Here is a 13,364-nt window from a genome sequence, read left to right on the forward strand (position 1 = left end):
AAACATTGAAGTGAGTTTTCATTTTGCAAAAGACTTTAACATATGTTTTAAGGTACATGCATAGCTTGACTCCAGTGTAAGGGAATGTACGTGTATGTTGACGCTTTTTTAAATCAAAATTTTGAGGCAGTCAAACAAGAATACAGCAATATGACCTCAATTGTGGGAAGTAAAAATGTGCTGAAAAGAGAACAAGAGGCCCACAGGCCTCAGTCATCCGAGTAGTAGTTTAAAGTATCTCTAGTCGCAAGGGCTATGAAATCTGCGAGGAAAATCCTGTTTTGCATATCTAAGCTAAATTCTGATATTCAGCAACAGTATAAAACAAGAAATGCTGTTAAAATTTAAATGCCTCGAAAGTGCCTATACTGATGAAAGACATAATATACGACGAATTTGGACTCGTCCTAGAGTAAAAAACCTGGGGTTGCGAAATTCATAATTTCGGTACATTCTTTACTGCTGTTCCTTAATTCTGTGTGTCGGCGCAGGTTCGAATCCCGCTCGCGCCGGTAAGTGAGAAAGTTTCCTAGTTTACTTTTGGAAGGTCGGTGGTCTCTTCCCAGGTACATTGTATCTGGGTTCTCTCTTAATTCCACCAATAAAAACTGGGCGCCACCAGATAGCTGAAAAATTGTTGAGTGTGGTGGAAAACATCAAACAATCAATCAACTTTAATTTATACCATACCAGCAAACTTATAGCAATCTTAAAAATAATAAAGACAATAATCACCATGATAAATTTGGTCCCGGCCTGGAATTAAAGCCCTTACCTCCTTTAAAAGTTAAAAATTTTCAATTGTTAACGCACAACGGACGATGACCATTTGCGATAGGTAACTTGGGTTTACTTTGATAATCTAGAAATGTAAATGTAAGGTTTTTACAAGGGGTGGATCTGCAGCTCTGTGACAAGAAGTGTTCTTCTATTAGAAAAAGAAAATAGTTTCCTTGAAGATAAAACAAGTATTCATTTTCAAGAATTACTACTATGATGAAGTCTTTTTAGAAATCAGATTCAATTCACAAGCATTGCACCTTTATGATTTTTTTTTTTTGAAAACAGAGCTATAATCTTTGTTTACAATATATACCTGCATTGTCTATTGTTCCCTCTCTCCGCCTTGGATCATAGTACTCACTTCCAACAAACGTGCGAGTTTGGTACACAGTGCTTTAAATCTTTATTTAACCTATACGGGTTAACAAATTAGGTTTATTTTTCCTGCACTTCGAAATTATGGGTCCTCTACAAGTTAAAAGTGAAATCCGATGTCAGATTACTGCTATAAGGAAAGCAGGTATATCATTGATCATCAAATGGATCATCGTCATCTGTTGAATATCAAAAAACGTGAACAAATGGCATCAAAAATCTTACGAGATCTGGAAAACACCGTAAAACATCTATTCGGGAGGACAACACACTCAAAAACATGAAGAGAGACGACACGATTTCACCAATAGCTCAATGTTAAGAAGGAAATGGTTGCCACATCGTTTATGTTTAACGAGAACAGTGCGGAATCGACTACATGTATATTAAAGTCAGTCGACTATCAAGCAAAAAGACACATAAAAGATCTTTGCTTACATTCAACCACAGAGCAGCACGTGTACATTCCAGTGTCAAGCTTGTTAAAGTTGGAACCTATTTCCATTTTTCGGTCAAGAGTCGCATGTTGCTATATATCACAGGTGGACGAACGCGTGAATGACGGTAACCAAGAACTGTAAATGCTGAACGAAATATTGTAGGGACGATTCCGTGTGATTGCGGATCAATTATTGTGTGGGGCTGTGATTCATACGACAGTAAGCTGGGTCGTATTACAGTTTGAGGAGCCAGTGTTCATGAAATGACAACCCCCAGACCTCATCGTGTCCGTGTTGTGGAGGGTAGTTTGTGTAAAGGCAGTTGCCACACAATCGTGACCTGATAAAAGTTACCATTGTATATATACAGTACATGTAGATCTCAAATGGGATGTTCGCAAAATCAACATTAATCAAAACCATTCTGTTGATGTTGTCAATTAAAAAAAACAACCAGAAGAACAATCAAACTATCAAAAACTTAATAAGTATATTTGTGGTGTACATAAAAAGGTCTCAAATTAAGCTATTGTTGGTGAACTTGGTCAATTTCCAATGTATATTGATGTCATAAAAACTGTTTTAAATATTTACTAAGAATTTTAAATTCCAAAGTAAAATCCTTATTACGATTTGCTGCACATGAAAACAATGTACGTACTATATGATAATAACAAAAACAGCTGGATCAGTAGCATTCATTGTATTTTGAATAAGTTGGATATACGATGCCCTATACATGATAAAAGTATTGTTCCAGTTGTTACTAATATTAAGCGATATAAAAGATTTAATATCAGTGGTGTAATACACTTTCAGACATGAACAATTTGGTAAACTACGAACCTATCCATTATCCAAAACAAGATTCTGTAGAGAAAAATATTTTTCAGTAATTCGTAATCCTCATGTTTTGCAGTGTTTCACAAATTTCAGAATCAGTTCTCATTCTTTGGCTATTGAAACTGGACGTTACACACAAACACATGAAAATGAGAGAATATGTACTGTCTGCAAGTCTGACTTTGTAAAAGATGAATTGCATTTTGTATTTGACTGTACAGCATACCAACACCTAAGAAAACCATTCATAGAGTCCATGAACATTTTGAGAAAGAATTTTATAAACCTGTGTAAAAGAAAAAAGTTTAGATCTGGCCTATGAGCAACGAATGTAACAATGTTATTGTAAAATTTGCCAATTACATATAGGCCTATAGCTGTTCATTATTAAGAAAAGTTTATTTATCATGACCTTGTAAGTTTTATTTCTTTATCTATCTTCTGGATAATCACTCTTATAAGATTTATGTATATATGAACTTTGTATTCTTTGTATGCCCTCTGGGCCCAAAAATTGGAAATGAATTACTTACTTACTTAATGAGTCATTGCATTCCATCCTTGTTACTATAATGATAATATTAATAGTAATATTGTATTTTATTATTTATACATATGTTTAATTGTTGTTATACAGGGCTTTATATCTTCTGCCCAATAAACGCATTAAAAATATTATCTATATGAACCACGACAGGAGTTGGTTTAATTTCTACTCAAACCCGTTACAAATACACAATGAAATATTGATCAAATCTTAGAAATATCCACATTTCAATATCTGGAATACGAACCTATTATAAGGTGTTAAATTTTGAAATTCCGACCTGAACGGAATGGATAATCGTACGATTGGAAGGTATCAAATGCGCACGCCCCGAATGCACCGGAAGTAACTTATGATCTGTGTTTTGCAACACAGTTATAATAAATGTGTGTTCTGGTGTTTTTCAGATAACAGAATGGAATAAAAAGGCTATGATTTTTATTTGATGAGGTAAAAGATTTTGGCAGTATTATCAATATGCTGCATTTAACGTGAAGTTTTCTCCGAATTTCCTCTTGTGCTATTGGGGAAAGGGGGGGGGTTGTTTTATATTATAGAAATTAGGAAGCGAATTATTTGCTACACTACTTGCAACAAAAGTAAATTAATGCAATATTGACATTATATTCAGCATGAATTTCTATACATGTAATATGTTAACGGTGCTACCGTTTAAGCGAGCGCAGCTAGCTACATGGATGTTTCTAAAGATTTTGTAATGTTCATGCTTTGATCGAGTTCAATTTAAACACCATCTATTTGCCAAATGCTCTGTTCATGAATGAAATTAGGCAGCAGAAGAAACCCATTTTAGTTTTCTCCCAGGGTTTTATATTATTTAAAGTTATCAAAACATATTGTACATAAATGTTTGATATATTTTTTTTTTTACGTGATCTACAAGTAATCATGTATATAAATTTTATTTCTGTTGCCTTCACTGTGACTTGCTTGATCATTGACACGTGAAATGTTCTGAACTATTTACGTTTGTTATTACGGTGGCGTGATTTTTTCAAATGGAAATAACAAGTACTTAATTCGGCCATTGTTTAGTCTTATTATGACGTGTACACGTCAAAACGTAGAAATAACGTCACACAACATCTTACCATGCCTATCATCAACATTGCACTTCATTAAATATTACATCTAATGGTGCACTGCATTTTCGAACTATCGGTGATTCCGAAGGTCCATCGGACATTGGCAAATGTCCGGTAATTTTTGTTTTGGTCCGATCAATATCAGTTGTTGGCCGGACCAAGTGTCCGATAATTTTTTCCCCCAATGAAATACATGATTAGATAAATTTTCAATTTTTAGCAGCATATCCCAAAATTTATTCTGATCTTTAATCATCGCAAACAGAAAACGTGTTTCAAATAATTCCCCCGAGAGGGTGATAATACAATTGAGCAATATCCCGTGAAACTACAGACGTTTTTGAAGCATTTGAATTAGGTAATAAATAACACATAATTAAAGCATTTAAACTATACTCTGATCAAGAAGTACTTGAACGACATGGGCATGTTTGATTGAACAATTTGAGTTACGCGAATTGCTCGAGTTTAAAAAAAAACCGTGTATTTCATAACACTGTTGTTGAACACGAGATGGAAATGTTTAACTCCACTGACGAATCTGAAGTGAAATGCTTGGGTTAATAAAGTACGTTGCCGATGCCATTCTGGGCCAGAAAGTTAAAATTTACATAAAAGCTTCCTAATATTTTCTTAAAATCGTGGCTCCCAGTGGTAGGGTAGGGCGACAATAGGGGATCAAAGGTTTACATGGGAAGATACAGAGATCATCTTTAAAAATCTTCTTCTCAAGAACCACTGGCCAGAAAGTTCAAATTTACATGAAATTTTAAGCTTCCTGATGTAGTGTAAATTCGAGTTTGTCAAAACTATGGCCCCCAAGGGTAGGATATGGCCACAATAGGGGATTAATTTGCATTTACAATTTTGGTCTGGTAAAATGTAATTTGGTCCAGTAATATCTCAACCATTACTGGACCAAATATCCAGTAAGTACCAAAAGACCTTGGGAAGCTCTGAACTAGGAGACCACAAGATTAGGATGATAATCCACTTCAGGGATTGGCATCTTAAATATTTTCTTGTTAAAGGTTAAGATTTAACTCGGATTATTTAAGAACTGAATAAATAGAATGTTTTGTTATTGTTTTGTTTTAAACTTTATTTGGATGGAAAAGACAGTAAACTTAATTTTCCAATTTATCAGAAAACGATTTTCGCAAAGTTCTGTACCAGTCCACGGCCCTGTCCATATCCTATATTAACTTAATGCTACCAGCACCTGAGGATATGTCAATTTATTGATGCAATCATTGTTCCTGAGTACGAATTTTTGTCAGAAAAACATGTACTTATGTTTACAATTTCAGGAACTAAACGCCAACAGAGGAAATGGCAGGAGTAACTTAAACGGCAGTTTGTGGTAACCGTTCCGTCGGCTATGAAGTCGCTGCAGGAATACGTAACCCGTATCTTTTACACACATGGACTGTTCTGTGCGAGCCACCCTTACTCTATCCTATCCGTGGTCATCTGTATCATGCTCACCTCATTGTAAGTAAATACGCGTACCAAGATACAAGATATTTTATTGACCAATCAAGGGCCCTGGAAGGCATTGTTAACAAAAAGAAGTATAATTTAAACATTATTTCTATAGAAACTCATCAGTATTGCTTATTGCATAATTATAACCAGGCATCATTGTCTCTAGTGTTGATGATGAGATCTTATACTATATATAAAAGTAGAATGATGTTAATAGATGTACATATTGTACGTTCATACATTTAAATGTACTTTTGTATCTAACAACAAAAGATAAACTTCCAAAAAGCCTGCATGCACATGAAAATGTGTTTATACATTGGTTATTTTAATGTTTTCAATAATGAGTTTTCCAAACAAACATAAAATTTCTTTACTTCTCGCGTTCTGTTACCTTTTAACGATTCAAATAATTTTTTGGTGTTTAAGAGACTTCAGACTGGTAGATTTTGGAGTCTGTTATTTGTTGGGAGGCTGGACTATTAAGCATCTTTTCTCTGAATTTTCAGTTATCCCTTGGTGAACATGCCGCTACCAGGAAATGTCCCGTTACAACACAGAGAACCGCTAGTTAGTTACAGAGTCCCGTCAGAAGATTCCCCCAAAACTCCCACCCCCCAGACTGGCCGACATCCGACAGACCTCCTTAAACCTCCCTGGGTAGTACAAACAATGATCATCATCAAACGAGAAGTGTAGAAATAAATTCTAATAATGTAGTGACGGTTTAGTGGCTGAATTTATTATTGAGTCCAAAGTTTCATAATTTCAATTTGCATTTAAAATGTTATTTCTTCAAGTTATGGTTAAGGTGAGGCAAAGGAATGTATTTAATTTTAGTATGAAAACTGAGTCTTGTTTCTTCATGTCTGCGCTGTATGCTGGCATACACCAGAATTCTTCTTTTCGAATTCGTTGAATTTGTTCAGGAGTATTGGCATCGTGATAAATATCTGTTTTGATATTTGTGTTCTTGACACATTGACTAATGTTGATTACGATTCTATTTATAGTATCTAGGGGTTCCAGTTGGTTACATTCAGCAAATTATTGTCAAGGCAACAGTCTCACCATGGAAACAAGAGTACATGATTCCAGAAGATGCATTTAGGTCACCTTTACTGCGTGTGTTTGAAATTCTAGAAGAATTGGAAAAATTTAAATTCAGAGATGGGTAGGTGTCAAATCGACAGTATGCAAGTTTTTGGAATTCACTAATCTTGTAATTAACATATTAATTATGATGATAAACATTTCATAGAAGAACTTTTACATATATAATAATAGATAGGAAATATTGTATGGCTTTATTCAACTGTGCAATGAATGGTAACTAGTTGGCTATTTCTGTAACCACAAATGAACCTTGTATGTGGATCGACGCCATCAGAGTCTGTAGCACTAACTGTGACGTCACAGTCGTACGTTACAATATGAAATGCGAGCTTTCAAATGCATTTAAGATATCAATATACATATCTAAGGTATTCTACCACTATCATTTTCCACTTATATGTTTATGTTTAAGAGTGAATTAGATGTTAATGATACCAAAACTGAATCTGTGGTGAAAATTTAATCAACACATTATACAAGGATTCGGTTCTGGCATTTTAACCTCATCCACAGGTGCACTTCCGGTGAAGAAATGCATCAATTTGACGCAATTCTTGTGCCGATCCACGTCCGAGTCCTCTTACCGGTTACGGAAAAGGATGAACGCATGATCCGATTGCTGTACAATAAGATGGAACTATATCACAAGTTTATACATATATACATGTAATCCTGTGCTAGCATGTCCAGCATGCCATTGGGTTCTTGATTGAAAATAGAAGGATTCATATCAATGTGATTATTAAAGTTTTCGCCCATTATAAGGCCAAAAAATATATATGTTGGTTTCCACTTTCCCGACCGACCCTAAGAATTTCTGCTGACCCTAACACATTTTTTTCCCATTCTCACAGATTTTGTGAATGTCATCACTACAACAAGAGTATATTTAGTGACTTATTAAGTTATTTATTATGCACTTAAACTAGACAGATTCCAAAACACAGAAACAGTTTTTGTTTACAGTACAGTGGAAGAAATGTTTTGATTCATCATATAACATTTATTTGATTACTAGATAATCACTATATTTTCTGCATAGTAGAATACGAAATCAATGAAAAACAATTAACCTATAAAATGGAGAGAAAAAAACACCAAAAACCACTACCTACCTACCGACCCTCAGAAATTTTGAGGCGAAAGTGGAAACCAACTCTTTTTTTTTTTGGCCTAAGCAGATCACCAGCTTTCTACAAAATTTACCATTTTACACTGAGCTGACAAACAAAAACATGCTTCTTTGTACCTGGCCATTTATTGATCTAATAATTCATCTTCACATTCAGCTCGAAGGAGTATGCCTTGTCTGACGTGTGTCTGCGAGTGGGTGAAGTCTTGCCTAAGATCAAGTTCAAAGAATTCCTTCCGGAATATTCCTGTCTCACGCTCTCACCAGCCAACTTTTGGTTTGGCAGGAAAGACATGTAAGCTCGTGTAGATGTATAGGCGATTTGTTTGTCTGGAGGAAATCAGTATTGTCTAATTTTATATTTACTTGATGTAATGAGTTAAAACGGTGTATTGTGATATGTACACTACAATTTTGGTCAAACAGATATAAATCATTTAAGCTACCTTCATTTCCTGATAAAACAACAAAGAAAGACATTTCATTGTTTATATTTTTATGTATTTCCTGAAATTTGTAAGGTACATGTAGATTTAAGTACTGAAATATCATATCATTGACCAAATCATTACTCTAAATGGGACAGCCAAGACACCCTTTGAACTTGACAACATTCCATATTTGGTAATGATTATGCGGACAGGTGGTATTAAAAATCTGGATCGAATTAGTTTGCAACAAACATGTATTCATTATCTATAATGAAAGCACTGTCAATTTCAAAAGAATTATAAGAGAAAAGATTCACTGACGAAATGGTCAACGATATGATATTTCAGTACTTAAATCTAGTTCATATTTTTGAAAAATACATATAAATATAAACAATAAAATGTTCTTCTTTGTTTTATTGGATAATGAAGGTAGCTACTGTAGCATTGCAGAATATTTTTCTTCATAACTCGTGTGTTTAATGATTTGTGTGATGTCTTTAAATTACAGATTGTTTTGTTAAATCATTTTGTTATTGTCATCGTCCCACAGATATCTTGGAGATGGGGAGATTCTCAAAACCTTGTTTAAACGGCATGGTCAACCATTGGAGACACCGCCTTATCTCAGAGGTACAAATTAAACTGCATTTACAATTCTGTAGATCAGATTCTGATTGTCTTATCATGGGAGTCTGAAGTGTTATTAATTGACTTCAAATAAGAATCTAGGGGGGGGGGGGGGGGGGGGGGTTCTTTTAGAAAAAAGGGTTTTAATAGAAGACGGTGGAAATTTTTTCTCCCCAGATTTTTATTTCAGTTTAATTAATAAAACTTCAGACTCCTGTGATCTTAAGCATTTATTTCTTGAAAACATATTTTATATATTACTCAAGTGTGACAGCACTCATTTTATTAGTTTGACAGTATGTTTCAAAAAAATATGGTGCAAACTTTAATTTGAGAAATTCTTTGTTAACCAGACGTGTTGTTTGGAGTTCCGTGGAAGAGTTCGGGGATTTCTCGCTACTTCATTAGGAACCAACAGAGAACTATTAGCTTTGCTGTCTCTATCGCCCTGAAAACTTATGATCAAAGGTAAGGACAACTTTCACCAACAGGTGAATAATGTTGGTAATACATCTTCCTGCAACAGGTACAGGTATTTTCTACAGGTGTGGGGCAGTATCAATAATGAGTAATTATCTGCTGTATGAATGGCTGAAATGCTGAGGTTTAAGAATTTCTCAACCCTGTATTCACTCCAAGCAAAGATTTAAATTTAGTAAGTAAACATATACCAAAACTGGGATTTGTGGAATGCATTTCCTGTTATTTGACCTCCATTGAAAAACATTGTCTTGGCTGCTAAGGAAGACCAATATTATAAACTAAGTGATGAATATTCTTGACATCCTGTGTTTTGCTGTTTTGGGTCACAAGTCTCACTCATGACTCTCAGAAGTAAACAAAGTTCAAAGTAAAGTATTAAGTACAGTCCCTGAAACGTTCTACTTTCCCACTTGAACGATGAATGCACATTGAGCGAACAGTGAGCCACTCAGAGCGAAAGGTGAATGCTCACAGAGGGAATGCTGAACGCAAGTTGGTGAATGGTGTGTGCACGGTGAATGCAAAATGGTCTGTTCATTCAGAATATTTCGGATTTTTCCCTTGATTGTACTTATTTTGTAATTCGGTATCTGTACGAAAACATTGTACATTTTGGTGCAAGTACTGAATGTATATTTCTCATGAAATGATCATAAATTTCACATGAAAGCATGCAGCAATTATATACAAACAATAGAATTTCTTACAGTGCATGTACATTGTTTACAGTATTACATACACAGATACATGTATACATGGAAAGTAGAATTTTTTTTTTATAATGTTAAGAATTCTTGACGATTTCATAAGTCATGAAAACTGGTGCATCATCTCGGTATACTACATGTATTACATTTTGGCTAAAGATACATAGTATTCAATTTCTTGATACATGCGTGTATACAATGTATGTGAATAAAGATAGTCTAGTAATTAGCACTGTAGTGGCAGCATCAAGAATTTACAGGTGCACATACATGACATCAAAATTTATGAGCAATTAAAAAAAACATCCTTGAAAGGAGTCAAGATAGATGCATTGAGCAAACATGGGTGGTATAAGTACCTCATGTTGACACATGAATGCTTCTAAATAGTATAAAAGGTTCATTCCCACGTAGAATTTACGTAATTCACTCTATTGCGACTACATTTACATTACATCGACCTGAAGATATAGTTCCAGAATTAATGTACTTACAAAATAAATAGTGTGACCATGAATTACATTCAGATTGTAAAATATTTGTATATTTTTGATGCGGATAAAACTGTTTATTATACTGAACTACATGCATATTATTTGTGGCGCAGAAATGTACGAGAAAAGTGACATCTTTATATTAAAGACAAACGATACAAAAGTTTAAAATTTGGGGAAAGGATATATACATTTATTGAAAATGTCTTTCTTAAATATAGGCATTAAATAATCAGAAATACTTGTCAAATCAATTTGACATTCAGGCACAAATGTGCATTGAAATGTAGCATCGAGTTTTTTTGAAGTACCCTGGTAGGAAAAATTGACTTGTCTAAAATTCTTGTTGTTAAGTGAGACAAATTAATGATAATAAATTGTGTGTTTGCCCAAACTTGAAAATGCTAAATTGATAATTCAGGGGAGTGGGGGTAGTTGAGATATTTATTAACTGAAACTGCCTCATCTTTTATACATGTGTCAGAGTTCGTTCTTCGCTATGTATACATGTATGAGGGTTGGATTAAAAACTACTGGCTCTTACATTTTTCTCCCATTTAGAATTACACACACTCCCCCCCCCCCCCCCCCCCCCCCCGTTTTAGCCAAAGAATAATTATGTTTTGTAATAATAAAAATCATTTATTTTATTCTTTGATATTGGTGAGTGATCTGCAATTTTCCTTGAATTTTCACAGTAACTGTTGATAATCCTGATGTTTGTACTTTATAAATTAAATTTCTGATATCATAAAAGTTTACTTCACTCTTTTGCACACATTCCTTTTTGCCTGACTGTGAAAATCAATCCTTTCACTTTGGTGTTCAGAATGACAATGAACCGTGAACGCAGGGTGAATGCAAAACTGTAAAAACGAAGAGCGACAAAGAATACATGGAGAGCATACAAAAAAATGGTAAAGTGGAACATTTCAGGGACTGTACATTGGTATGAACTGTAAGCTTGATATAATACACAATTGTGTTAAATATGCACCCCCATGTTGGGCCTGAAAATGACAGAAAAAACACATAGTTTTACATGTATACAATCCTCAGCAAAAGTTTGACCAAGTGGGGATCTTAACTTTACACTTTGTGGTAATTTGCACTGAATATTTTTTGGGGAAATAATGAATTCTAAACAAAGAATAAAAATTCACAAACCGCGCAGCTATAGAGAAAACAGTCATCTTGACTCTCTACTTCGTGGTAATCTTCACTTAGTCTGATATCTTCAGGGAAATACGTAATAATTATGTTAATTTCAGCAAAGCACAAGATTTTTGTAGCATTAAAGTTTTAACATACTCAATATTTTCTTTGTTGAAACTCAAAATCAATTAAAGAGTTGATGTTGTAAATATAAATTCAAACTATTAAACTAGCATTTACTTTGTTGTAGTAAACGCACTTCTAGTGATGTACCAAGGTGTGACATATCAGCCCCCTTTGTTTATTCATAAATATGATTAAAGGCATTAGTAGATACTGTAAATAGTTAGTAGGTGCTGTAAATAATTAGTGCTATATCTGCATTTCCTGTTATTTGACCTCCATTGAAAAACTTTGTCATGTTGGATGTTTGCTACAAAGGAAGACATGTTATAAACTAAATGGTGAATATTCTTGACATCCTGTGTTTTGCTGTGTGAGTCCTCAGAAGTCAACAAAGTTCAAAGTAAAATATCAACTGTGATTTGCCCAATATAATACGCAGTTTTAGTAAACACATCACCAAAGCTGCGACATATCAGCCCCCACGTTTATTTATAAATATGATTATGATCAAAGGCATTAGTAGGTGCTGTGTAAATAGTTAATTAGTAGGTGCTGTAAATAATTAGTGCCATGTCTGCATTTCCTGTTATTTGACCTCCATTGAAAAACATTATCTTGTTGGATGTTTGGCTGCTAAGGAAGACATGTTATAAACTAAATGGTGAATATTCTTGACATCCTGTGTTTTGCTGTGTGAGTCACAAGTCTCACTCATGGCTCTCAGAAGTCAACAAAGTTCAAAGTAAAGTATCAACTGTGATTTGCCCAATATAATACGCAGTTGTGTTTAATATGCACACCCCACCCCCCACCCACCCACCCCATTTTGGTCCTGAAAATTGTAGAAAAAATACACTTTGTGTGTATAATGTGCAGCAAAAATTTTGACCAAGCGGTAATCTTAACTTTATACTTTGCAGTAATTTTCACTGAATATTTTTGGGGGAATAAATACAAAGAAAAAGAATTTAGAAACTGTGCAGCTATAGAGAAAACAGTCATCTTGACTTTCTACATCATGGTAATCTTCACTTTATATCTTTGGGAGAACTTTGTCTTTAAACATAAAATAAAAATGAGGATCTGAGACTTCTGTGTATAGTTCAATTATGCAAATGATACACTCAAAGGTCAATAATCACTTTGCCCTTTGGGCTGAGTGAATATTGCCCTTCCTCAGGTAACTAAATCATCTTCTTCACCTCCTAAAAGTAAGTGATTGATGTATAATGTTCTACAGGTATGGGTTGATATCCTTTGATTTTGTGATAATTTTTCAATTGTATGCACATCATGCTCAAAATCACACGACCTCTCACCTCTGGTCAGCTCGTGTTCAAATCCCGCTCACGCTGGTAAGTGAGAAAGTTTCCCAGTTTACTTTTGGAAGGTTGGTGGTCTCTTCTCAGATATATTGTATCTGGGTTCTCTCTTCCACCAATAAAAACTGGGCACCACCAGATAACTGAAAAATTGTTGAGTGTGGCGAAAAACAGCAAAATAATCAA

General features: G+C 34.4%; 1 protein-coding gene across 1 annotated transcript in view; it reads left to right on the top strand.

Moving 5' to 3' along the window:
* Positions 1 to 3,306: 3,306 nt before the first annotated feature.
* The window catches only part of LOC125665620 (sterol regulatory element-binding protein cleavage-activating protein-like), a 34,261-nt gene continuing 24,203 nt past the window's right edge, over positions 3,307 to 13,364 (top strand). Inside the window, exons 1-7 of the mRNA XM_048898360.2 lie at positions 3,307 to 3,438; positions 5,405 to 5,588; positions 6,092 to 6,242; positions 6,596 to 6,756; positions 7,988 to 8,125; positions 8,815 to 8,894; positions 9,245 to 9,359. Of these exons, the coding sequence (XP_048754317.2) occupies positions 5,476 to 5,588; positions 6,092 to 6,242; positions 6,596 to 6,756; positions 7,988 to 8,125; positions 8,815 to 8,894; positions 9,245 to 9,359 (758 nt within the window). The 5' untranslated portion in view covers positions 3,307 to 3,438; positions 5,405 to 5,475. The remainder of the gene's footprint in view (positions 3,439 to 5,404; positions 5,589 to 6,091; positions 6,243 to 6,595; positions 6,757 to 7,987; positions 8,126 to 8,814; positions 8,895 to 9,244; positions 9,360 to 13,364) is intronic.

The sequence above is a fragment of the Ostrea edulis genome, chromosome 10 (genome assembly GCF_947568905.1).
Source record: "Ostrea edulis chromosome 10, xbOstEdul1.1, whole genome shotgun sequence".
NCBI lineage: Eukaryota > Metazoa > Mollusca > Bivalvia > Ostreida > Ostreidae > Ostrea > Ostrea edulis.